The following is a 27,992-nucleotide window of genomic DNA, read 5'->3' as shown; positions in this document are numbered from 1 at the left end:
TGGATGATTCAGCTTTTGAAATCTTTAGAACGGTCCGTGTTTTAAAATGATATATTGTCAGACAATCCAACTCAAACGTTTACGATGAAGTAACTATTGCATCCAGTATACTCATTTAGCTAACCGGATATGTCAAGAATGTTTCTCTTTCAAATAAACTTTCTCCCCTTTAAAATTGACCTCCTCTTTTTGTACAAGCCGCCCCTTCTTTTGAATTCAGTAAAACTTTCAAACCCATTATTGTCAAGGGGGTGTGACCACTATATTTTTATTTTATACCCGAACCCCCCCCCCCCCCCCTAAAAAACTTATGATTTATTACCATTTTGCCTTGAAACGCAAAAAACAACTCAAGTTACCCAGAGTCGTGGTTCTACAAGTTAGGTTAACTGACTATGGGCTATTTATTCCGTACGAGTACATGATATATGATTATCAAAATTTCTCTTTGATACATGTTTCTATATATTCTATATAATATATATTATTTTTTTCAATTTAATGTTTTTAACTTAATTAAATTCTTTTCAAAATTGGAAATATATATGAAGAAACAAGATTTTCTTTCAACCTAAATTCAACTAGGAGATCTTTCGTCTCTATTGGTACATAATCAGTACTGCCTATACATTTGAAATATGTGTACATTTTTCTTACCCTGTAAAGTAACCAAATTCTTTCCATCGAGAGTGAATGGTATGAATTTTAACTATTAACTACTGCAAAATGCGAATATATCCTCTTTTTCTATAACTATAAATGACATGCCTCCCGGTAACTAATATTCTCGATAATAGTTCGATTATTTCTACTGAAAAATAAGTTTCACAATACATGAACCCAAAAGCTCCCTCGGAAATGCTTAGATAGAGAGATTTACAAAGCTAAAAATGCTTTGACGGATGCTTATATCCTAAGCAAAGTTTTAGAGAAATTTCGAAACCTCGAAAATCCTGCCAAAAACAAACAAATTCTGAAAGTGGAGGCTCAAAGTAATGTTTAGCTTGTGTTTAAATGTTTGCCATATATGAGCCTGAATATGCTTATAAAAAAAACATGTAAAGGTCTTTTCTATCACTACCCCTTACCTCGGACTGCGAAAATTAACTCTCGAAGTTGTTGTCCAAATTCCCAGCTGGAAATACAGAGCTGTTCCTATTAAGTATCATAATCGCTCCTGGCAAATCGGAACAGCTATGTTTTTGCTTTTTTATCTCCAGCTGGAAATAGAGAGCTGTTCCCTTGAAATAAAAAGATTGCCCACTGATGGCGTTAGAACAGATACTTTCCTTTTTATCTCCAGCTGGAAATAGAGAGCTGTTCCTGTGGAATTACAAAGTTGCTCCTGGCAAATCGGAACAGCTATTTTAAGGAACAAAGCAAAAAGTTCTTTTGTAGAGCTGTTCCTGGCGATGTGGGACTTTTTCTAGAGAAAATTTACTTCTCCAGCTGGAAATTTGGAGCTGTTCCGAAGAAGCTAAATATGTCAACTTTTTAGGAATATTCTCCTGGCTGGCAAATCGGAACAGCTTTTTCGCCTTTTTGCCCGGTGGCTGCTTCTGGCAACAGCTCTAGCCTAAACGATCCCTTACAATCATTGGATTAGGAGGGGTGAAGTATCACACTTTCTTGTCATCGTTCCTATTGATAAATCATCCAGTAACATCGCTCTAGTCTGCAAAAGGTTTTATGCACAAGTTTTGGTTTCTGAACTAGGTTTGGACAATGAAACAGACTGTTTTACATATGAAAAGATCAACACCAATGCATTAGATATGAAAAGATCAACACCAATGCATTAGACTTGATTGAAAAAGATTGCAAGAAACTTAAAGATTCTTTTAAACTCCAAGTTTTGGAAGAAAGTCGGAAATTACCAAACATTTACTGGACACCCAAATTGCATAAAAACCCCTTGAAGTTTCGGTTCATTATTGCAGCACCAAATTGTTCAATCAAACCACTTTCTCAAGCAATTACTAAAATCTTTAGACTCTTTTATCGTCAGGTAGAAACTTATAACGCCAAATGTTTCTATTTTTCAAATGTTAAAACTTTCTGGGTCATTCAAAATAATGAGCAAGTATTGAATTGTATTAAGAGACTTAATCAACGTAACTCTTTAAGATCAATGTCTACCTTTGACTTTTCTACCCTTTATACTAAGATCCCTCATGAAAAACTTTTAGATGTAATGAACCAAATTACAGACTTCTGCTTTCAAGGTGGCTCGCACGAGTTACTTTCTTTGTCTAAGTCTAGGGCTAGCTGGGTTGCCAAAAATAATCGGTCTAGGGTGAAATTTACAAAACCGCTCTTTAAAGAGGCACTTGAATACCTCATGAGCAATTGCTATTTCACATTTGGTAATAAAATCTTTAGACAAATAATAGGTATTCCGATGGGCTCGGACCCAGCTCCCTTTATGGCTAATTTGTTCTTATATCATTTTGAAAGTCAATGGGTGAAAAGCCTCAAGAAAGAAAATTTACAAAAAGCAAGGCGCTTTTCAAACACTTTTCGATTCATCGACGATCTTTTAACCATCAATGATGACAATTTATTTATGGAAAACTATAAAGAAATCTACCCTCCTGAACTTCAGCTCAATCTTGAAAGTTCAGGTGATACTATTACTTTTTTGGATCTCTCATTAACCAATGACAACGGTTACATAGATGCAAAACTCTATGACAAAAGAGATAACTTTCCTTTTTCGATTGTTGGTCTTTTATTTGCGTCGAGCAATATTCCATCTCGGATGTTTTATAACTGTGTGGGAGCTGAAATTTTGAGGATTGGTAGGGTCTGTTCCAGTGTGAACAATTTCATTAGTGCAAGTATGTCTCTCATTGATAGAGCAAAGAAGGAAGGAGCAAAGATTACACGGTTGGAAAAAGTTTCGAGGAAAATGTATGGTCGCCATCAAGTTTTGAGAACCTTTTTCAGTAATGCGAAAAAATTTTCAGATTCATTACTCCACAACTAAACAACAAAAAAAAAAAATTTTGGACTTGTCACTGTTTCTTTTACTAATTTACTAATTTTCATTTCTTTTTAATCGATAGAGTCGTTTTATATTTCAATGTGTTGTATCTTTTTCTCTGTCCAGTATATTTGTAGTTTGTGTCTAAGTTTGTTAAGTTTGTCTCATTTCCTAATTCGTTTCTAATGTGTACGGCCACTCGGTTACGGGGTTACGAACCGGGCTCTCGGTCAACCTTTCAACTTTTTCTCTTTCTTTCTGCTGTACTTCACTGTATGGTCAGAAATTTTAAACTTTTTTGTTTACAATTTCTTTTATTTTAATCCCTCTTCTCTGTTTTTTTATGTACGAAACAGTGTCTGATCAACACTATTTCTTCTTTGGTAAAGATGACGGGTGGCTCGCGGGCGCCAGAGAGTGCTTACTCTTGGTACCACATCTGACTCTAGGCTTTGTCTTCATCTTGCCATTTTCTTTTTCTTTGTATAATTGTTTGTTTGAATGTTTTGTTGTTTTGTATCATATTTGTTGGTATTGTCGGTCGAGCAATTGGGGTGTGATGATGTTTCAGCTTTTGCTGAGATTATGTTGAGGGTAGTGTTTTGATCCATGAGAGATTTTCAAACTTTTCTTAGATTTATTCTGAAGATTAAAAAAAGATGGCTCTCAAGCTTTTTAGCGTTGGCGTCTGCTAATAAGCCGTCGGAAATGGGCAACAAGGTAATAAATCAAGCTTCAACATCGAACTTCAACGATCTTGATACACCTTTTGCTAATCAGGATTTTCATTTTGAATCATTAAAAACTCCAGTGGTACCGTTGTTTTGTACAAGATTCCCATTTCCACCCTAAGATTCTTGATACTTTTCTTGAATCTTTCCCCTATATGAAATTAGGGAGGGTTCGTTTAATGGGATGCAGTTTAAAACAGTTATAAAGGAGTCATTGTTGTGATTTGTACTTATATAGTTTTATTGCATATAGAAAAACCGCTTAGCCTATCATTTTTATTTGGATGGATTGTTTATACAGTATTGTCGTTTTTAAAACTAACCCATCATTTTTATTTATTTAGATAGATTCTTTACACTGTTGTTTTTAGAAAAAAAGAAATCTTCACATTTATTTCTTCATGTAACCAAACAACGTATGCTTATTGCTCGAAAAACAAAATACAACAGACAAAAATCTTTTTTTGCTTATCGCTATTGAGGAGGACTAAGAAAGACTACTTTGTCAACCTTAAAGATTCCAACATAACTGATAACAAAAAGTTTTGAAAAACTGTACAACCATTGTTTTCAAATAAAGGTTCAAACAATAAGAGAAAGAAAAAGAAATAAAAAAAAGATCATAAATGACGAGAAACAGATAGCACAAATATTCAATGACTATTATGGCCAAATAATATCAAAACTAGACTTGCCTGAGCCTCCATATGTTGCATTTTACAAAACAAATAATCATACTGAAATTTGTATTCAGAAATATAGACAACACCCAAGTGTCACTGAAATCAAGAAAACTGAGTATCTAAATAAATTTTCTTTTATACCAACAACGAAAGAGGAAGGGAAAATCACAGCCAAGCTCAGATATTCCAGTGGGCATACTGAAAATGTGCAGGCTTCAAATTCTTCAGAATTTGCGACAAAATAGATAAAATCAGGACTGTCTATTCTGTTTTTTCTTCTCCAAGCATCTAAAGCCATTTCACGAGTCTTGACTTTTAACGTTTTGACACTAACAGTCATCAAATCCCGGGCAAACCCTGCATTTTGACCTCATCCAGGTCTTTCTGCAAAATTTTGCAGGGTGCAGGCCTGCAAATCGCTTTTGTACACAAAATCTAAAATACAGATTCGAATTCACGCTTCCTGTAACGCGACTTGATAAACAGTTTTCTTATATTTACCGCAGACTTTAAGTCAGTAAAATAAATCTAATGAGACAAACGAATGATCCGGAAAAACAACTCCGGGTAGGCTAAAAACAAGCTGCGACAAAAAAGACTCCGGAGCATACCCTGCGAGTGCATGTTTTGCAGGGGTGTCGCACCGCCCCTGATATATGGTTATATATATGTATGACATTATGATATTACATTTTAAAGATATTAACGTTCAGTTTTTAAAGTATTACTAAAATCAAGTTCATGCTAAGACTCGTAATAAAGATACTATTTTTCCTACCTTTACAATTCAGGCTCCTAATTTTTGGTAATAGCTCTAGCATTCTAGATATAAAAGTATCGAAATCACTTTAAATTTCTCATATCATAGATGAATAGAAAACGAAAAAGAACAAGAGCGAGATGAGAATACGGGTAGATATAAAGCTGTGTGTAGATCAAAAATGCATGACAACTCTGCAATTATTGAACAGTCCAGTTTGTTTGATCTCCAAAAGAGATCTAGAATTAAAAGTGCTGATTATAAGACATTGCTCTCTAAAGGGGTAATTGACTATGACACCAAAAACATATGTGGGGTGTGTTTGAATATCATCATTCAAAATCGTGACAATACCGTGGAGGAGAACGACAATGTTGAAACAGTTGAAACTGAGCATTCAAATGTGGATGAAGAGTTGATATCAAAATGTATTGAGCTAGGAGAAGAGTTAAAAAAACAAATCGTCTCGGATATGAAGAAAATTGGTAATGTTGTTTCTGTCACCGAGCCTAAAAACTTTGATCATTTGAATTGGTTTAGAGAAAGACCAGAACCCTTGCTTCATTTTTTATGCAGTCTAAGTGGTATTGACTTAAACACCGCAGGTAGGGCAAAAATCATCATACTTTCCAAAGTTGTAGAGCTTTTATATGTGTCATGCCAAGCGATTTCCATACAGCAAAAATACACACCGGTTTTGACTCGCAACACACCGGTTGAAATCGGTTTTTCCCGACTTAAACCGGTTTAAAACGGTTGAGAAATCGGTGTCAAAGTTTCTAAAATTGAGTATCTTGAGCTTGTTGATTTTTACATACAAGCCGGTACAAACCGGTGCAAAACGGTTTGAAAAGCGATCTCTACCGGTTTTGGAACCGTGTCAACCCGGTTTACGGAGCCGACAAAATAAATTTAAGATTTAATCAGTAGCAAAAACTGTAAATTGTTTCAAATTACTGACTTAAATCCTGAGAAATGGCCGGTGTTTGGAAGGTGGTTGGTTGCTGTCTCCCAATCCTAAATTTAGGGAGGTGGGTCTGATAGTCTATCTTGAAGATTATAAAATTTTGAACAAGATTTTTTACGATCGTTAAATTTAAGATGAAAAAGCTTCTTCAAAAGTAGTTCCTCCCAAAATAATACCTTAAGGGAACCTTTTTTGGTGAGCACTAATTTTGACGAACGGACAAATCTAAGATTTTTTAATTTCGGCGAGAACTAATTTTGACCCATCCCCACTGAATCTTCTGACTTGAAAACAAAAGAATTGAAATCCCCAGCAATAAAGAGTATGGGATTATTAATCCCCGTCGAGTTTTAGTCCGTTATTTTTACCCCCACTGGCTGAAAAAATCCCACCGGGACTGTGAGAAGGGGATGTCTTTAAAAAGATCGATAGTGATACAGGGGAGAGTGAGTGCACATTGAACAATATTAATTAAATATGCAAAAGTTGTTTATCAAAACGCTTTATTAAACAACTACATTCCTCTCTCTTTGAAATTCAAAAGAGAAGGTAAATGTCTAGACTTGTAAAATGTAAAAGGAATTTTTTCGCATGTGCTTCTCGTTACTCGTTACTAAAGATAATAAACATGTGCAATGAACCGAACATTTGTTATGACGTAATAACCAGAGAGAAAGAAAAATTACTCAGCAACAATTAACCCTATTCGTACTAGGGGGGGGGGGCTCTTTCTGTTCGGAGGTCAAACTATTGGTAATAGTTCCTGAAATAATAGAGCTTTTGCAGTGAAATTTTCTGTAAATTCCTAACTTTTATTTAGCTTCAAAAAAAAAAAATTTGACACCTAAATATTTTCACACCTTGAGCATGATGACATTTCTGACAGTAAGGTGTCACAAAAATTGACACTTTTCTAATACAAATTTATTTTTGATGTCAAATATATCATTTGAACCGTAATTTATTGAATATTTAGGATAAAATAAGCATTTTAAACTCAGACAACTTTTTTCTAAAGCCTTTGTTAGAATACAATAGCTATTTATAAGAACAAAGGAAATTTTCGGTTTTTGCTCACTTTGGGCATGATGAGTGACGTCATCAAAAAAAATTTTTGTCAAAAGTTACCTTACGTGACAAGGATCTTTTGTGCCAAATTTCATCCAAAAAGACCCACTAGATCAAAAGTTAAGGGGTGGTACAGGAAAAGCCCCCCCCTAGTTCTGAACCGCCCCTAAAAGCCTAGGTTGAATAGGGTTAACGAAGAGATTTTCTCTTCAGCAAAAAGGCAAGCAAATAAGGGAGTTTCTTCTTTTATGATGCCAGAAAGAAAAGCGTGGAAAGAAACTTTACTTTTTATTAAATAAACGCATTCGCAGTATATTATTTTGGAACTGCCGACAGCCGAAATCTATTGCTAAACCGGTGTTCTTCTCTTCCAAACCGGTAGCAACCGGTTCTGATTGACTGAGATTTCAGATTTTTTGGAAACCGGTTTAGATCGGTTTGAACCGGTTGCACGAACGATCGGCACCGGTTTGAACCGGTGTGAACCGGTGCAAAGATCGGTTTTTCGACAACCGGTTTAAATCGGGTGGTATGGAAATCGCTTGGCAGGACACATATTACAGTATGAATTCTAAGAAGGTATTACAAAATCACTTCTTGGAAAATCTATTATGTTACACTTTTACCAACTGCAAATCTCAATTGAGTTTCCTTGGAAATAGATGCCCAGGAGGATCTTATACTTACGTAAACAATTGGCTAAGAGAACAAGGAATTGAATCATTAACATTCCCAGTAGGACTGGCGAAATCAGTGTTCGACAACAACCAAAAGATCGGGAAAACACATCTGATTTCAGAAACGAATATAGTTAAAACGAGTGTCATCACCAGTCATCTCTGGGTAACTCTTGATCCCGATAGTAATTTGCAAGAAGACTTGACATTGAAGCCACTTGGTTGGATGTGGGACGAAGTAGATGGAAAAGTCTCCGTTGAGTCAGAGGAATATCTGTCTTCCTCAAAAAAAGACTTTCGCGAGACAAGAGACGCTCATATTCGTGTATGCTTAACTAAGGTTGTTAAAGAGCACAACAAATCTTCTAAAGATGAGATAGATGTACAAGTGGAACGAGACATTGGCGAAATTGAATTACCACTACATCAATCTCATTCTCAAAAAGGAGAACCAGTCGAGATAAACCCTTACGGTTCTTTTTGACACCATCAAACATCTTTACCAAAAATCTCTTGTAAAGCTGGTGAACCCGATTTTTTGAATCTGTGCAGCTGCGATAGCATTATTCAGATAATTCAAGCAATCGGTACGAGAGCTGGCGTAAAGCAGTATGGGACAGGTAATAGAGAATGGTTAATGGTGGAATGAGATGGTTTACCATACAACATTATCCGAGATGTCATAAAAAAAGTTTACCGTTGTCAAGAGTGTTCAGATTGTTTTTATGAAACATCTAACTTTGAAGATCATAAATGTTACGTGTTAGAGAAAGTTGAGGGAAGCCGCGAGTTTGGTTGGCTTTTGCCAGTATTTGGTTTACTCCATCTTGAAATGAATGCCGCTCGAGCGTTCACCAAGCTGAACTGGGATGTTTTTACAAGTAGTTTAGGATCTGTATTGGGATTTAAGTCCCCTAAAGCTCAAGCCTATCTTTATAAAGGCGCAAGTCATCATAAACTTTGGAATTTCCTCAAAATATTATACCTTAGTCTTGGAATGGAGTTGATGGTTCCTTATGTACGATATTGCATTGTTGAAAAAGAGACTCCTTCAGTTGATGGTTATTGGGACTGGTCAGAAAAAGTCAAAGATCCGAATTACTTATACTTACTCTTTCTTCTACAGCCTCCTCGTTTCTGTCATTTCCTTCATCATCAGACTCGACCACCATTTCTTCTTGATAATTCTCTTCAACTAATACACCTCCCGCATTATCATCTTCAAAGAGTGCTTTTTCATGCAACTTCTCTTCCATTCTCTACACTTGGTGTAAAACAAAAGAGTTTATTTTCTCCAAAATAATCGTATTTCCATGGGTAAAACACATCAAAACTGGCATCTCAAGATCCCCTTCCGGTATAGGGCGATAGCAACAGTACCAGATACGCATCCTCCTTCGCGTAAAAAATAGAAAACAAAACGGGAAAGTTCTCTCGGGATATAGCCAACAGTTACGGGGCCTATTTGGTCAACTCTTGTAATTGTAATTTTAGAACAGTGCGGATCTTTTCAATCGATAATTCGTTTGTTTTTTATTTGCCATCCTTACTTGTTGGTGAAGTAAAATAGTCCTCCAAGTTGTATTTCTGTTCATATGATAACCTCTACTTCCAATTTCTGCTGAGAAAGAATTCATCTTGAGATGTCAGCAAATACCACAACTTCGAAATGTGCAACACAACTCGTCCACCAAAAAAGAGTGTCACAAATTTTGTAATGATATCCACTCTCCACCGTTGGTTGTGTTTATAAAAAGGTGGTCTGATCGAACGTTTGTAGAGTTCCATTCAGTTGTATCAGCCAATACAATAAAAAGCCTATTTTTATCATTCAACTGTCTCGCTTTTATAACTGCTTTGTTTTCTTGTCTTGTTTTTTAACTGGAAATGTTTTCTCGTCTGGCTTTTTCTTCTCCTTTCGTATTCAATTTCCCAGGGGTCATTTCTTTTTTTTCTTTCTGTTATTTTCTTCTTCGGAAGTAAAATTGAACGTCAAAGTTTACCCCCGTCGAATAAATCTTTTCGATCATACTTAAAGAAATTATACTAAATGCTTTTTTGAAAGGAGGTTTTTTCGACATGTTTACATCAGGTTCTTTATTAGCCTGGGAATCCAAGCGTTAAACTTTTTTCACAGTCTAGTTTATGATAATTTTGAAGCTGGTTTAACGCTTGGCGCAGGTAACTCGCCTGCAGGGAGATTTTTCCCTGCAATGCAGGTTCGGCCTGATTGGCCAGCTTTTGGCGTATTACTTAGCAATACTTTCGCGCGCGTTTTGATAATTTCGATGCGCGCGCATAATTTATGGAAAAAGCTGACTCTGCAGAAAAAAGGAAAACAAATGAAAATGAAAACATAAATTCATTTCGAAACAAAATGGCTGTTGGCTGGAAGTCTAAATACATGTGGCTGATGTTTTGATGTGGTTTTTAGTAGTTTTGAAAGTCTTTAGAGCTTGTGAAAGAGTTTTTATGGTAAGTTGATTATGTGTGTTTGCCTGGGTTTCCAAAGTTCAGCAAGTCTGTCAACAAGGGTTCACACACAGACTGTTTATAACATTCTGTGTCAGACTAATCTACCTGCACCAAGCTCTATAATTTTAGAACTTTATGAGGTGAGGTATTTTTTGTTTTTTCTAAGATTATGAGCTTGGATTCCCAGGCTAGTTCTTTATGAGGTGACATCATGGACATCACAAAGTATTTTTAGATGGGCGTCCCATAGAGGTTTCTGTTCCTGGCTGCTCAAGAGGAACTACCGTATCTGTCGCGAGAGAGTTTAACAAGCTTCAAGAAGAAGACGATGTTAAAAAAGAGGTTGCACACCATGCTTGGAAAAATGAAATTTCAGCTGCAAGAAAATGGGCGGCTTCGAAATATCCCAATCATGTATTCAAAAGGGAATCTGTTTGAGATTGGACTCAACGATGGCTTTATCTTTACCCAACCAAGAGTAGGACGACCACCAATGATAAATGATGAATACACGACTGAGATCAAATCAATTCTTCCCAACCTTCGTGCTAGTGGCGGTGCTATCAGCAGAAAAACTGTAATCGCTATTGGAAATGTTGTTTTGGGCGTTCCTTTCCCAAAAGCATTATTAGCAAAGAACGATGGAAACATAAATAAAAATCTCTTTATAAAGTGGGTACGTTGAGTACTCAAATCCATGAACAGGGCTAAAAGACTTGGTAAAACAGCTAAGACGCACATGAATCCAGCTCTCTATGAGGAACTGACATTTAATTGGAAGAGAAAGATTTCCATTGGATATCTCAGTCAATAAAAGTGTAAATGCCTTTATCGCTGGAAAATATCAAGATTTGTATGCTGACAAGGAGTAAGAACAACTACTTAAAGGCGTCAATCCTCACGACAACAAAGTAGATGTCAAATTAAGCACCGTTAAACCTCTTTATGCAAAGTGGATTATTGCAATGTACAACCATTTGAGAAACTCAAATAATATTATTGTTATTATTAGCGGCTTTATAAAAGGTAATATTATGCAGGCTGTTTTAGAATCAGTTGCCCTTATTACCAATCTTTGTGACAATCCATTTCGAGATGTAGAGATTGCTGTGAAATAAGTTTGATTAAGCTCAGGAGACAAGCCTGGAATAAAAGAGATTCTGTCACTGTAAAAAAACGATTTGTGGAAAAATTAATGCTCTTTTATAACAGACGGTACTAATCGATAAATTCGATTATCGAATTAATCAATAATGATCGAAATCATCGATCAACCACTTATCGATTAACAGTCGGATGTCCAGTACCAAAATTTCAAAAGACATTGTGAGTATTCAATCATTTTCTTAACAACCCTTCGAAGACTCGATAACCGTTCGAGTACTTTGATTGTTATTGATTACTTTCGATAACTTTGACAATTAGGATAACCAATTGATTACTTCGATAAAAAATTACGCTGCTACTCACGGCCTTTTGGCGCAACTCTTTCAGATTATGGCGCATGCGCGATGATCTGATCAGCCCACGTAACCGGCTGTGAAATCGGGAGGTCGTCAGTAGTCCGACAGTAAAAATGTCCGACGTTAGATGACAAATGCGTCAGTATTTTGTCCGACAACTAGTTAAAAAAAAACATATAAAAAACGAAATATGAATTGCTGAAGAGGGGCACATCTTTTTTTTAAATCAAAGTTCCGACCTTGATGTTAGGCCCCTAAACCCGACTTTTCTTAAATTTTGGGAAGCTTATTAGGATTGGGCTTTCAAGAGTCAATAAATTGGATTTAGCTGTTTTTGCCACCCTTCTTTTGTGATTTACAGCCCTTATAATAGCATAATTCTTAACATGCAAATAGGGACCCATAAAGGCGGTGCATTCTTTTTGCTATAAATTATCTTTACGCAAACTTGATTGGTCCTTTATTTCTAGTTATGTCAAAATGCCGCTAAAATAAACTTTTATTAATATTCATCTCCGTGAAAAACCCTTATTCAACATTCGACACTCTAAAATCTTTCCTTTTCGGACAAAAGTGACGTCGGAAAAAAAGACTTCCAAATTGTAAATTTATTTTATAGATTCAGACTATTTTACGGTCGGACTAGAAAGTGTCGGACTAGTGACATGCACCCGTGAAATCCCAAAAATTTTATATTTTTGCTCTTTCATTTTAACAAGCGTGGAGAAACGTGTAGAAGTGGACTATGACCGCAGGCTGAGAATTAACCTTTCCTCTGGTTGTTTCAAGAAGAATTACTTTTATTGATACCATGAAACTCCAGAAAATGGCTTGTTACGACAGAATACTTGATTTTTATGGAAATGGTATGCTGAGCAGATGACTGAACACAAAGGTTTGGAGGTTTTTACATGGAAAATGTTTTTTGGAGTGTATGCAGGACATGTCAGGTTAGTAAAAAATAATAGGTTATACCTGGTCTTCAGCTCTCGTTTTTAATTGGCTGGCTAAGATGAACCAAATTTACGCTTTTCGCAGAACAGGAAACACCTTTCAACCTTGTGCTACCTCAAAAAGATTTTCATGTTTTGTATGAGAAAGCTAGTTTGTTTTGATTGAAACACTTACCTGACCTTAATACAACTAAGGAAAAAATTAAATGCTTCTTTTTAGACTTTATTCAATTTTCATGGAATCGTGTTGGTAAAATGCACAAAGTTATGTTTAAAATTAGTCCAACGTAGAAATTTTCTAGATTCGTCTAGCCTAGGAAATATTACTCAGAAACTAACTAAATAGGATCATATAATCACCATATATATGTCGTTCTTAATTAAAAAAAATATTTAAAGCATAAGAAAATAAGAAACGAACAGCTCCTCCTGGAAACGTTACAATTTTTAAACACTAATACTAACCCGGTAGGATCCAGATGTAAAGACGATTTATTTCAATAAGATGATGAGCTTCAAAACTGAGGGAAATTCAGCTTTTTCAAATAAAACATGAAGAGAGCTCAAGATAACTCATTGCATTTTTAAGGGAAACAGGCACTGGAATATTGATTAGGCTGTAAAAATCAACTTTTGTATGCCCAGAAGGTGTCAATCGAACAAGTTCGAACGAAAATCCTAATTGAACCAATCAAATGTAATCGAACGCGATCGAGTAATTGCGATTATATTGTCTAACGCAATAGCGCTCCGTTTTGCCTACGTCATAATTTATGCGGATTAATAATTAGCGCAAAGCATTGTGGTCGAAACGCATTGCATTGTGGGCGAACTCGGACAAAAATCAAAACAAATTATATGAAACAAGAGAAGATGGCGGCTGCAAGATATACTATACTAAAAGAAAGTGATGTTCCTGGTGCTAAATTAAAGAAAGATCCTGAAAAATGTACAGTAATTGAACTAAAGAGATGGCTTGAATGTCATTCTCTGAAAAAATCAGGAAAAAAAGATGATTTGATTGAGAGAGTGAAAGAGGGTTTAAAGACAAATCTCTCTGTTAATCCAAACATTGATGGAGGAAAGTGGTATGAAATGAAAGCAAACAAAACTGGTGGTATTCCTTCTTCTGATGTGTCTTATTCTGGTGATGTTCCCTCAACTACTGTTACTGCTGATTCATCATCCTTATCACCACCAACATCTAGTTCATCTTCATTATCTACAGCTACGACGGAAATATTTTCCATCGAGAAATATCCCACATAACTTTAATTATGGTCATGTGTGTGTATTTTTACATGGTTGAATTTGTAGCATCTGCTGCAAACATTTTTGATTCAAGTGATGATGATGATGACGACTTGCGATACTTGCGATGATGAATACATGCGATACTGTCACTGAAAAACCCCTCAAAAAAGGACGTAATTTACTGAAAAGTGAAAATGTTGTTAATACCCAGGACAATTTCAATGAGTCCAAACAAGAATATATGTTGAGGTCTCATGTTCACCACTCAATGAAAAGCGAGAAACCATTAAATGCATATGTGATAATAAGTAACAATAGTGGTTCAGTTAAATACACTGGTTGTGATTGTCGGGCTAGTGCCATCGGGAGGTGCTGTCATGTAGCTGCATTGTTTTTAAAACTAAGCGACCATGCATCAGAGAAAAAGCTTATCCTGAAAGTATGTACTTCTGAACCATGTACCTGGGATAAATGGAAAAACGGACAAAACAACCCGAGAAACTACATAAAGCAAATTATGCATCCTGTAAACGAAACCACCGAGCCAGCTCTATGATTTTTACCCAAGACCGACGAACATGAGGACTGTATCAAGCGAATCGCTTAGGAACTTTACTGTGGCACTTCAATTTGACCAAAAACCTACTATGTGGGAATCACTGTTGCCCATACGCTATAACAATTTTACCATTGACAAAGATGACATTGACATTTACAATGATTTATCTCAGAAATTTATTCAAAATATTGAACTGACAAATAATGTTTTTTTGGGGGAGAAAAATGCTGTTGAAATTCCAGGTACCAAGCTGATTCCGATGAATGGCACCGTCAACGCAGATTGCGAATCACTGCCTCAACAGTGAAAAGCGTTTTGAAACTTGGGGAAAATCTTTCTCCGAACGATTCTTTACATCCTCATCGTACCTTTATCGAGAAAAGACTCTGGGGGATTTCAGAGAATGTTTTTACTACTGACATGAAATATGGCTTAGAAAATGAAAATCAAGCACTCAGAGAATATGGAGAAAGTATGCATGCCACGGTTGGTCTCAGTGGGCTTTGGATAAACCAGAACTATAGCCATCTAGCTGCTAGCCCCGATGGTTTAATTTTCAATGATGGTAAGATTGAGGGAATCGTTGAAGTTAAATGTTTGAAGATTTTAAGACTTCATTCTGTGATATCATGAATGATGTTGCCAATGAAAAACGTCTTCAGCCTGAACTGTCAAGACAGTGTTTTTCTGTGTCTAATGAAAAACTAGTTCTGAAAAAATCTCATATGTACTTTTTTCAGATTCAGCTCCAATTGCTGGTTACTGGAACTGGGTATTGTGACTTTGTTTTAAATAGTGACAAAGGACCCAACAGTATTGAAAGAATCCTTCCTGACTCAGAGCTGCAGCAACGGATTATTGAGAGTACACGTTTGTTTTGGGAAAAAGTTTATATTCCAGAATACTTTTTAATGCGTATACCAAAAGACCTCTTACCAATTGTTCTAGGGTAATGATTTTTTTATAATTACATATTTGTTATTACAACCATGTACTTTTTAGGTTTCAATGTTTTGGCACTCTACCTTTGTTCTTATTTGTTACCTTTTCTCTTGAGGGCATTGTGGTCAATTTTATAATTCTTTTCCTGAAACACCTAATTTAAAAAATTTTGATAAACATTTGTTTTAAAGCAGCCCCTTGCCTGATCTCACCTTAGTCTCTTTTGAAAGCAAAGGAAGTATTTGTATCTCAAGTCTCAATACTAAATTTTTAACAAAACATAAGATTTTATATTTCTAAATATTACTAGCTAGGATAACTTGATATTTTTTAGCTGTGTACTTAGGTATCAATATTTTGTGCACTTTGTGCTAGTTCTTATTTGTTACTTCTTTTCTTGGGGATTTTCTTGATCAAACACAACACAACTTTAACCTGATTCTGAATTTCTTTCAAGTAAAAAATTGAAGTTTAGGAAATATTCTTAGGGCTTTATGATTTTCTATACACTTCTATTTTTTTTAACTTTTTTTAGGATTATTTTTAGTTTATTTGGGAAAGAATATTGAACCTTTGTAAAAAAAGAAAAATTATATTGGCTTTTTCTTAGTCTATCATTTTTTGCGACCAATCATTTGAAAGCTTTGGAAAACAGTTTCGAAAACCATTAAATAAAAAAGCAGTCGAAATTTTTTTACTAGCCATAAAGATCGAGGTTTTGAAATTAGGACCAATTTTACCTTGTCTCTCTTTTGAAACTAACTCTTAGGTGCCTAATAAACCACTCCCCCCGCTTGTTTACTTTTTTATTTTTTTCTAACACAAGGCCTTATTAGCCCCCGTGTCTATTCATTTTTGAAAATATTTATAGCTGTCAAAAGAAGAGTCTCTCATTTTGCTCTAAACCCGGGGGGGGGGAGTCTCTCTAAGGGTCGGAAAAATCAGAAAGTTTTAAATTAGTCTCTCTAAGGGTCGGAAAAATCAGGATTATTAGGAAATTTTTTGTTTTCCAGAGAAAAAATTGTAATAAAGTCTCTCTAAGGGTCACCTTTTCAGCAAAAATCTGTCTCTCTAAGGGTCACCTTTTCAGCAAAAATCTGTCTCTCTAAGGGTCGGTTTTCGGAGGTCCCGTCCGCATATACCCCTCATTCGCCAACCCTAGTATCCCCCTCCCCCGGGGCTCTAAATAGCCAGGTTTTAGTCTGTAATATTAGGTCCCTTCTTTCTTTCTTTTTTTTTTGGGGGGAGGGGGGTATTTGGAGGTATAATTTCCAACCTCCCTGGTAATTTCGTACTCCCGTTTAGTAAATTTGAAGATTGTTGCACCCCTCCTTTATTTTGCACCTGAGAGTATAAAGTATTGGTCTCTTCCAAAAAAGTTTGTACACTGGGTAAGCAGGATATAGTGGCCAGGAGGTGGAGTGAAAATCTACAAAATTGGCTTTGTCCGGGGGTAATTTTACTCTGTTCAAGGGTAATTTCGAACCTCCAGGGGGTCAAGGGGTCATCCATATAGTACGTACGAAAATATTTCCAGATATTAGATACCCCCTCCCCCTTTGTACGCAGAGAACAATAGAAATGACGTCATTTGAACAATAGACGTACGCTTTTGCTAAGTCCCCCTCTCCCACCTTCACTGCGTACGTAATATGTGGATGACCCCCAACTAAAATGGTTGTCCGAGGGGTTAAACTTGCTGTCCGGGGGGTAAATTTCCAAAAAATATTTTCCTCCTGCCCTCCCTCCATATTCAAATTTTTTTCTGGAAAAGCCCAACATTAAGCTTCTAAACAGCAAAGCAGCTAAAAATCTAGAAACTGAAAAAACTTTTCTTGTCGCCGTCTGGTACTCTCGGGTATCTAATAGCCGGAGGTTTTGGAATAAGCGGGTGGAAATTTTCGAAAAGTTAATTAGCGCCCCCCGTAGGAAAAGACCAGTCTCAAAATGTAGAACATTTATACAATGGTCTAATGAACTTTAGAAAATACCCTGGAAGGCAATAAACCGAAATCGAAAAATCTATTAAAAAATCAAGTGGTAATATTCATGACGGTGCTATTCTTAATTCTTGAATATTCTTATAAAAACGCACGTGATCAAAAGATTGATGAAATAAATGTTTCGAAATCACTAAGAACCTGTGACCCTTTCTCATTGCGGGTTGATTAAATCTTGATGGACAAAAATAGATTTGAAATGAATATTATCTTTCCCAGGACCATTCGTTGCCTGGGTCATAATAAACTAAAAAAAAAGTAATAATAATACAATGCTACTCAAAATAAAATAAAATAAATATTACGACTCCTACATTCACGATTTACAACATGTTATACAATAAGGATAAAATCATTAGACAATGGTACTTTTTTGAGAGTTTTACAAAAATGTTGACAATAAGTTTGGGATAGAACATGTGAACCCATAAAAGTTTCACAAAGTCATTGTTGTAATTAGTGATTGCCTTATACAAGAAGTAATATCTTCTAAGCATCAACTTTATAAGAAAAATATCCATAACTTTTGAATGGAATAGTGTAGGGCCTTAAATGAAAATAATTATTTTTCTTTTAAGCATCGTGATCTATAACTATTCAACCAGTAAGTTTTAACTTTCGGTGATTGGTTCTTTCAAAGCAAACATGGAATAGCGCCTAAAATGGATATGACTATTTTTCTTATAAGCATATACTTTATAAGAATCAAATCAATAACTCTTGATAGACTGTGATATACCCTTCGTTTGTTAGTTTTTACAAAGTAAATAAGGGATGGCGCATAATATGTGTATATTTATTTTTCTTATAAGCAACTACTTTATAAGAATCAAAGCAATAACTCTTGATAGACGGCCATATACCTTTCGGTAATTAGTTCTTACAAAGTAAACAAGGGACGGCACATAATATGACCATATTTATTTTTCTTATAAGCATATACTTTATAAGAATCAAATCAATAACTCTTGATAGACTGTGATATACCCTTCGTTTGTTAGTTTTTACAAAGCAAATAAGGAACGGCGCATAATATGTGCATATTCATTTTTCTTATAAGCAACTACTTTATAAGAATCAAAGCAATAACTCTCGATAGACGGTCATATACCTTTCGGTAATTAGTTCTTTCAAAGTAAACAGGGAACGGCGCATTATCTGTGCATATTTATTTTTCTTATAAGCAACTACTTTATAAGAATCAAAGCAATAACTCTTGATAGACGGTCATTTACCCTTCGATAATTAGTTCTTACAAAGTAAATAAGGGATGGCGCATAATATGAGCATTATCATTTTTCTTAGAAGCATATACTTTATAAGAATCAAATCAATAATTCTTGATAGACGGTGATATACCCTTCGGTAATTAGCTCTTACAAAGGAAACAAGGAACGGCGCATAAGATAAGCATATTTATTTTTCTTATAAGCAACTACTTTATAAGAATCAAAGCAATAACTCTTGATAGACGGTCATTTACCCTTCGGTAATTAGTTCTTACAAAGTAAACAAGGAAAGGCGTATAATATTATGAGCATAGTAATTCTTCCCATAAGCAACTACTTTACGAGAATCAAATAACTCTTGGTAGAATGGTATATACCCTCGAATAAACACCCCTCCTGAAAGTCTTAAAATTAAAAAGACGCCCAGGGCGTTTATTTGAAAAAATACGGTAGATATTACAAAATTAACAAGGGAGAACATGTTAAGAATATCTTTAGGCTGAAACCTAAAAAAAAAAGAGTATCCAAATTCTTTTAAAAGATGCGAACCCATCTAGCAAGGTAAGCAAAAGATTCAGTACAACATAATGAGATCTTCGATAAAACCTCGACTCGAGATCTCGCATCTATGTAAACTTTATTGATTTTGTAGATATGGATTGCACTTCTTTACATTACAGTGAGATAAAGTAAAATTCTATTGGTTGTCTCTACCAAAACATGGACTAATTTATGATAAAAAAACTTCCTTTTCCTTTTCATGGTTCTACGAGCAAAGTCATTATATTTGATTGAATTATCCAATGAAATAGAGTGGGGTTATTGAAGGTGTGATTCTCGCTCGAACTTAAATTCTGAAGAATGTTATATATTTCAGGAATATTTTGACACTGATTGTTAAAGATATTTAAAAAAATTACATGCCTTTTTTATTTTCCCCCTATAAATTAAACCAAGGCAAAATATTCAACTTTAAGCCATCTAAAATGAGAGAAATTTTTTTTTTCTATGTGGAATCAGCATTCTGCAACGGCTCTATCGAAAGAAATAGAGAATTTTTCTAAATCTAACATTAGTTTATAAGAATTTTCTAAGTTTCAGAGATTTGATTTATCAAACAATAGCTAACAAATATTGTTTAAAAGTTATGAATTGTGTTCTTATAAAATGTTGCTTATAAGAAAAATAAATGTTTCTCTTTTAGGCACAATCCTATATTTGCTTTGAAAGACCGATCACCGAAAGCTAATAATCATTGGTTTGTTATGAATTGTGTTCTTATCAAGTTGATGCTTATAAGAAAAATTAATGTTTCTTTTTTAGGCACAATCATATGTTTGCTTTGAGAGAACAAATCGCCGAAAGCTAATATCTATTGTTTGGAGAATTATGAATTGTGTTCTTATAAAGTTGATGCTTATAAGAAAAATAAATGTTTCTTTTTCAGGTACAATCCTATGTTTGCTTTGAAATACCGATCACCGAAAGCTAATATCTATTGTTTGGAGAATTATGAATTGTGTTCTTATCAAGTTGATGCTTATAAGAAAAACAAAAATTTCCTGATTTGGCGCAGTCCCCTCGTTGCTTATACAACCAATCGCCGAAAGCTAATAATCATTGGTTTAAGAGTTATGAATTGTGTTCTTATAAAGTTGATGCTTATAAGAAAAATACATTTTTCTAGCTTAAGCACAATCCTACATTTGCTTTGAAAGAACCAAACGCCAAAAGCTAATATCTGTTGGTTTAAGAGTTATGAATTGTGTTCTTATAAAGTTGATGCTTATAAGAAAAATAATTTTTTCTAGCTTAAACACAATCCTATATATGCTTTGAAAGAACCAAACGCCAAAAGCTAATAATCATTGGTTTAAGAGTTACGAGTTGTGTTCTTATAAATTTGATGCTTATAAGAAAAATACATTTTTCTAGCTTAAGCACAATCCTACATTTGCTTTGAAAGAACCAAACGCCAAAAGCTAATATCTATTGGTTTAAGAGTTATGAATTGTGTTCTTATAAAGTTGATGCTTATAAGAAAAATAAATTTTTCTAGCTTAAGCACAATCCTATATTTGCTTTGAAAGAACCAAACGCCAAAAGCTAATATCTATGGTTTAAGAGTTATGAATTATGTTCTCTTATAAAGTCAATGCTTATAAGAAAAAAAACTTTCTAGCTTAAGCACTATCCTATGTTTGTATTAGAGAACCAAACGCCAAAAGCTAATATCTATTGGTTTAAGAGTTATGAATTGTGTTCTTATAAAGTTGATGCTTATAAGTCATTTAGCACTGTCCCCTAGTTGCTTTGATAGAACCAATCGCCGAAAGCCAATATCACTTTGATAAAAAGATATTGACTTGTTTCTTATAAAGATGATGCTTATAAGAAAAACAACAATCGCCAAATGTCTGTCATAGTCCAAGAACAATGCGATTAAATACTTTGAAACATTAATGTTAAAATCGAGTCAGTTTTTCAAAAAATAACTAAGTCCAAAAGGTCGTGTTTTACATATCTGCGCAGAAATTTAATTACATATCTGCGCAGCTCAAAATTACATAGTTGCGCAAAATAATTACATATTTGCGCAGAAATTACATATCTGCGCAAAATAATTACATATATGCGCAGAAATTACATATCTGCGCAGAAATTACATATCTGCGCATAACACCTTTTAAGTTGTAATATTTTTAACAAACTTGAAAAGTACCAGAAAGTTCCTCTGAGAGATTTCTTATAAGTATGTTCATCTTGTTGTGTGTCCTTCAATGTGGAAAAGAAGGTGAAAGGAAAGGACTCAAAACTTTCAGATCAAACTTATAAATAAAACTCAAAATGCTAAAACATCGTTCATGATAATTTCAAAATCTGGAAAATTCTTTTAATAAAAAAGATGACATAAGTTTAAAATACATCTAATACAGTGAAAAATAAATGTTATTTTGAAAAGAAAAAAAAAATTGATCATAAGTTTTATTTCTGAGATTCTATTTTTCCTTACAAGAGATAACTTGTATTAAAATTTTGAAATGTACTATGAAAATTCATATTTGTGGCACTTTGATTTGGTAGGTTCTAAAAAGTCTAGAAAAAGATGTAAGTCATGTAAGTCAAATACTAAATCATCTTATTTTTCTACAAAAAAACATTTATTTGCATAAAAATTCTTGAAAGTTAACAAGCATGCACCCAACAAATACCAACTGCGAAGCCATATGAGCTAATGACAAGGGAATTATCCTGTCAATAAGTCTGAATTTTTTCAAGGGCTCGTTAAAACGTTCAACGTGAATTCTTGCTTTTGCTATTCTTTTTGTAAGAATGATTTCCTCCTTTGTGAACTTTTCACGCTTACCTAGAAAAGGAGGTATAAAAATAGTAGCTTGCTTTGATAGTAACAAATGCTGGACAGTGAAACCTTTATCGACAAGGAACGAATCTTTGTAATTAACATGTTGCAATATGCCAGAACGTTCAAACAAATCAACATCAGTGGTACTACCCTCGAAAAGATCTGAAACAAAGCATGCAGCTCCATTTGGATTGACAGCAATCATGCATTTCATGGTACAGTGACTTTTGTAGCTGGAATACATATGACCCTGTTGTTTGTAGTCCCTTGGGGTCTGACACTTGAACTCTGTGCAATCAACACTGGCACGTATGTTTTTGAAAGGGCGAAACACCTTTGGAAGAAATTTTCGGAAGGCCTGTCTCTCTGGAAAAAATTGATGGGCGATGGATTTAAAATGATGAAAAATAAACATGATCCAAGTAGTGAATATGGTTCGTATTGTACTTTCACTGACACTGTAAAAATGGGCGATCGTCATTATGTTAAAACCACGACGTAATCTCAATAAAGTAATGAAAAGCTGCTGGGGGAGGGTAAGACAACAGGCCCTGGTACTTCTTGCATTTTCATTAGTTGAATCTTTCTTGCTATTCCAATATGTCAAATGATGCTTGGCATCACCGAGGAATTCGCACATATCCCAAAAGTGTCTTGGAGTGAGACCAATAAAGTATTTGGCTGTCGTCTCTGATTTTAATATTGATTCTACATCCATTGGGTTTGAATTTTCATCATCAGAAGATGTTGATCTCAAAATATTTATTTCATTTTTCAAGATAATGTTATCGATACGTGCAGCAATAGCCAACTTATCTGATTCAGATTGACATGACTGGTCAACCATTAAGGTACGCTGGTCAACAGTCTGAGTGGAAACGGATTCAAAAGTTATCGGTGGTGGATCATACTGGGTTGATGCATCTTTTTGAAAGGGTTCAACAGGATCAGCCAGCGGCAGTGGAGATACAGGTCCTTCATTGTCATCAGAGTCTCTTTCAAAATGATTAACCTCAGTTTTGGTTTTACACTGCTTTAAAATTGGTTGGCGAAGTGTTGGTGCTTTTCTTTTTTTAAGTCTCTTGTTTACTTCGGCTTCGGTGAAGGTAGCCAACAATGGGTCAGGGTTTTGATCAGTAGGCCCAGAACCACCAACAAAATGGACTGAACAAATATAAGTGTAGGGCTTCACATTTTCTATTCCAAAGTTCTTTCTCCCACATGCATGTAACCATCGTTTAGTTTTCTCAGTTCTTTCGTTTTGTCTGTTTCTTTCCCATTGAGTCATGCCATCTTTAAGTTTTCCTGGCTTTGAGAAAGGTAAAAAATAAGTTCCAGCAGCCAAATTCTCAGGATATCGACTGTCATGTTTACAATTTCCCGCACAACAATGTTTTGTAGCACCTTTTCTACTGTGAGATCCACTGAATTCGCCCGCCATCTTGATTTGTTTGTCTGACTTGCGATCCCACAATGCTTTGCGAAGAAAATTCAAAACATTACGTAACCTTAGATGAGCTATTTTTAGTTTCGCCACGGAACGCTATTGAACGGTCAATTCCTAGGTAATATTCAATTATGTTTGATTGACACCGTCTGGGTAATGATTTTTGGTAGGAATGTTGTAAAAGTTTCAAATATATTTTTAAACGGCTCAAATTTCGAGACTTTGGACACGCAACTTAAAATAGACCGAACCTGTCCAGTATATTTCATATTTGTAGTTTGTGTCTAAGTTTGTTAAGTTTGTCTCATTTCCTAATTCGTTTCTAATGTGTACGGCCACTCGGTTACGGGGTTACGAACCGGGCTCTCGGTCAACCTTTCAACTTTTTCTCTTTCTTTCTGCTGTACTTCACTGTATGGTCAGAAATTTTAAACTTTTTTGTTTACAATTTCTTTTATCTTAATCCCTTTTCTCTGTTTTTTTATGTACGAAATAGTGTCTGATCAACACTATTTCTTCTTTGGTAAAGATGACGGGTGGCTCGCGGGCGCCAGAGAGTGCTTACTCTTGGTACCACATCTGACTCTAGGCTTTGTCTTCATCTTGCCATTTTCTTTTTCTTTGTATAGTTGTTTGTTTGAATGTTTTGTCTGTTTTGTATCATATTTGTTGGTATTGTCGGTCGAGCAATTGGGGTGTGATGGTGTTTCAGCTTTTGCTGAGATTATGTTGAGGGTAGTGTTTTGATCCATGAGAGATTTTCAAACTTTTCTTTGATACAAAACACTCTAGAAATAAATTAATGAAATCCTGAATAAAATAAGACGTACAGTGAAGAAAAAATACTCTAATAAATTAAGCAAATCCTAAATGAAGTATAGGTAGATTGTATAAAAAATGAAAATAAAGTTGATAATTAGCCAACTCTTTCGTTGACATTTTCTATCTTCTACACTCTTTTGTTTTACACTCTTTTGTTTTACACTCTTATGTTTTACATTCTTATGTTGATAGTAGACATATTTAGTTAAGGTACTTTATCTTTAACTTTATAAATGTACATAGTTTCAGCTTTTATTTTGTGCATAGTCCAAATCGAAAGTGAAAGTTGATTGCAAATTGTCAAAAATGTGCTCTCAGAGAAAAGACTTAGTAAATTTCTGATCTCTTGAAAACGAAAGTGAAAGTGATCACGTGACTTATTTAAAGAAGCATATTCCCTTCTTTTGTTTAACATTCTTTTGTTTTACATTCTTCTGTTCATATATTAGGATATTTTATCATGAAATTTTTAAACGTACATATTTATAGGTTTTATCTTGTACATAGTTTATGAAAAAATGAAAAATTACCTTTCTGTTCTTTTCTGCACCCTCCAAAAAGGGCCTCTCAGCCCAAAGACTTAGTAATTTTCATAATGGTCACGTGACTTATTTTGGAGAAATCTACTTCTGACCATATATTTCATGTTCGTTTCTTTTTTTCTTTTACAGAAAATAATAAAAATGAATCAAGAGCAGCAAGAATCAGACCAAGACCAGGTCACCATATTATTGGGTGACCTAGAGGAGGTGGGGCTTGATGTAATGTCCTGTAAAAAGTACTGTTTGGTGCTGTTTGTGGTGTTTTTTGTTGTGGTTGTGGTTGTGCTGGTTTGGTTTTTGTCGTAAATGTTTGGTTTCGTTTTGGTTCGTTTGTTCTGCTTTGCTGGTGTTTTTTATATTTTTATAGCTTTTTAACCACCTATAAGGTATATTTTTGTACATTTTTTTATTGTTTGTTTATATTTAACAGGAAGATATCCTCTAAACTCACTGAAATTAGACATTTAAATTCAGTTTGGAAAGGTCAGAAAATAAGCTGTCAGTGAAAAGACTTAGTAAATTTTACAGAAAACGAAAGTGAAAGTGAATTTGAAAGTGTCAAAAAGCATGCTCTCAGCCAAAAGACTTAGTAAATTTTAGAATGGTCACGTGACCTTTTTTGATCACGTGACCTCTTTTGAACACTGTATTTCTCCAGATTTCTCTCCTTTTTCTTATTTTCTAGATAATTCGACAAACAACAACAACAACAAGGATCACCCTAGCTAGGTAGTTCTAACTGAGTTCAATTCTCAGTCTGGGGTAATGCTAAATGCACTTTAAATCAAGAAATGGCGAAAAGAAGGAATCAAAAAGGTAAGAAAGAGGCAAATTATAAGACATTACTTTTCCGTTTTAGTAATAACTTGGAGATTTGATATTTCACAGAAAAGTGCTACCAAGGGGTATTTCGGGTCCCATATCTTCCGAAGGACTTTTCTGTTTGCCTTGAAATTTAACAAACTTCTTAACCTAAGGTTGAACTAGCATTGGTGTAAAAATGAAAGTTATAGCATAAGTAGAAAAAAAGCTCAATTTTTACAATCGCAAATTTAACCGCTAAAAATCGCGAATTTTTCAACCAAAAATACATTCAAATATAGCGCTTTTGATTCTCTAAAACAAGCAAAAAAAAATCCCATAATTATATTTGACTATCAAAAGTTACAGGCATTCTTGTTTCCACTGCCAATTATATTTAGCCAGACTTTTGATTTTGGCTTGGTGACTAAAATTAGGGCAGACTAAAAATTTGGGCCAAATTAGAAGTTTATAATTAAGCTTTCCTTATTTTGCAGTATTTTAAGCTTTCTCCTGTTTTCCATCTGCTTGTAAATTTAGAAATTTTTAGTCCGTCTTAATTATTATTCTGCCCTTAGTGATTAAATATTTTGACAAGGTGACTAACATTAGGGCCGACTAATAATTAAGGACGATTAAGTTTTGACCGATAAACTAATTACAGCAAATGTAGATTCTGGCATTTCTTGTGAAAAATAAGTTTTTTAGCAAACGTTCTAATTTGGATTGATTTTATTTTTTATTGGAAGTAGAAAGCGTTATTTCAGTAGCTTACACTGAAATCGATGACAAATTCAATTGATAATGGGATCAAAACACGAAAACTAGAGTTTATTAATGACGCACCTATATTTTCACAGGAAAACGATGGTCACACTTTTTACAGTTGTACTGGATTACGGTTGCGTCTCTGACGTAACCCCATTGATCGAGGCTCTAGGGGGACCAAGCACTTCGACTTTATTAGGTATATTAAGTATATGCACCAGTTGTTGTACTGGAGGTGAAATGAGTGAAGAAGTTTTATTCCATTTTTGACGCTTTTGACCTTTTTAAAGGGATCCTTGTTACAACCAGGATCTTATTCGTTAAGTAAAGGGAATACACAGAGGAATCGATAAAACCCTTCAAATTCCTCAAAAATGTCAAGACATTTATTTTCCAAATAAAAATACTGGTCAAAATACTCCTTCCAAATAAGGTTGCCTCTTTCTCTCTTATTTCAATTTACAAATTAATATATTTACGACGTTCAACATTACTTCGGTTCTCTCTTCTACAGGTTGCAAGACCAAAGTTTAAAATTCAAAGCTCTATCAAAGAAGAATCTTTTCGTTACATAAAGCACAGTAAAACATTTCTTTTTGCAGATGATACCTGCCTTCTTTATTCAAACAATTCTTAAAAAAATTAAATTCTAAAGTCAACCATGATCTAAAACACCTTTCTGACTGGCTACGTGCCAATAAAATCAGCTTGAATGCCAACAAAACTGAAATTATTCTTTTCAAAACTAAACGCAAGTTAATCTCCAAAAAACTCAATTTTAGGCTCAGTGGTAAAAAATCGGAAACAACAAAATCCACCAAATACCTTGGAGTCATCATTGATGAAAATCTTGATTGGAATCTAAATACCAACAATCTACGTAAAAAACTGTCAAACTCAGTTGGAATCTTTGCAAAACTCAGACTTTTTCTAGATTACTAGATTACTATCTTCCCATTTAGTGGAGTCAGTTAGGATAACAATTGTGCAAATCGTGACAAAATCGTGAAATTTTGCACAGTGGTCAAAAATGGTCTATAGATGAAAATTTTAAGGGGAGACAAGTGTCAAATGTCACCTGTCACTCCCTCTCAGCATTTGTTGACAAACAAATATGTCACTCAAAAACATGTCATATTATATACCATTGGAAAGATAATTAAAATCTGAACAACTTTCTTTCTCACAAAAATTACTAAAAATATACTCAATAAGAGTAAAATAAAAATAAGTGAAAAATTGACGTCATCATTCTTGGTATACTTTGTTAAATTAGCTGGTGTCTTGAGTTCGTAGATGTTGATTTAAAAGTATTTAATAGTCTTACTGACAATGATTTCCCTATTTAGCCGACTTCAATGTGAAAAAGCCTGTATTTGGACTTTCTAGAAGTGAATAAATTGATTGCAAGACAAAGAAGCCAAGAAGAAAAATCATTTTTCACTAGAAACCGTCACAATAGAGAAAGTTTTCCAACATTGGCACAACAAAAGGCTATTAT

The 27,992-nt window shown here is 34.6% G+C and overlaps 1 protein-coding gene across 1 annotated transcript; it reads right to left on the bottom strand.

Moving 5' to 3' along the window:
• Positions 1 to 21,858: 21,858 nt before the first annotated feature.
• Positions 21,859 to 23,552, bottom strand: LOC136804892 (uncharacterized). Its single transcript, XM_067061403.1, has one exon. The coding sequence runs from the start codon at positions 23,550 to 23,552 to the stop codon at positions 21,909 to 21,911; it is 1,644 nt and encodes a 547-aa protein (XP_066917504.1). The 3' UTR covers positions 21,859 to 21,908.
• Positions 23,553 to 27,992: the final 4,440 nt, after the last annotated feature.

This window comes from Clytia hemisphaerica, unplaced genomic scaffold (assembly GCF_902728285.1).
Source record: "Clytia hemisphaerica strain Z4C2 unplaced genomic scaffold, Clytia hemisphaerica genome assembly, whole genome shotgun sequence".
Lineage (NCBI taxonomy): Eukaryota > Metazoa > Cnidaria > Hydrozoa > Leptothecata > Clytiidae > Clytia > Clytia hemisphaerica.
This window is presented reverse-complemented; position numbering and strand designations above follow the sequence as displayed.

Bases quoted from the DNA above. Each gene is read 5' to 3' on its own strand.
- LOC136804892 (XM_067061403.1), bottom strand. From the start codon at position 23,552: ATGGCGGGCGAATTCAGTGGATCTCACAGTAGAAAAGGTGCTACAAAA.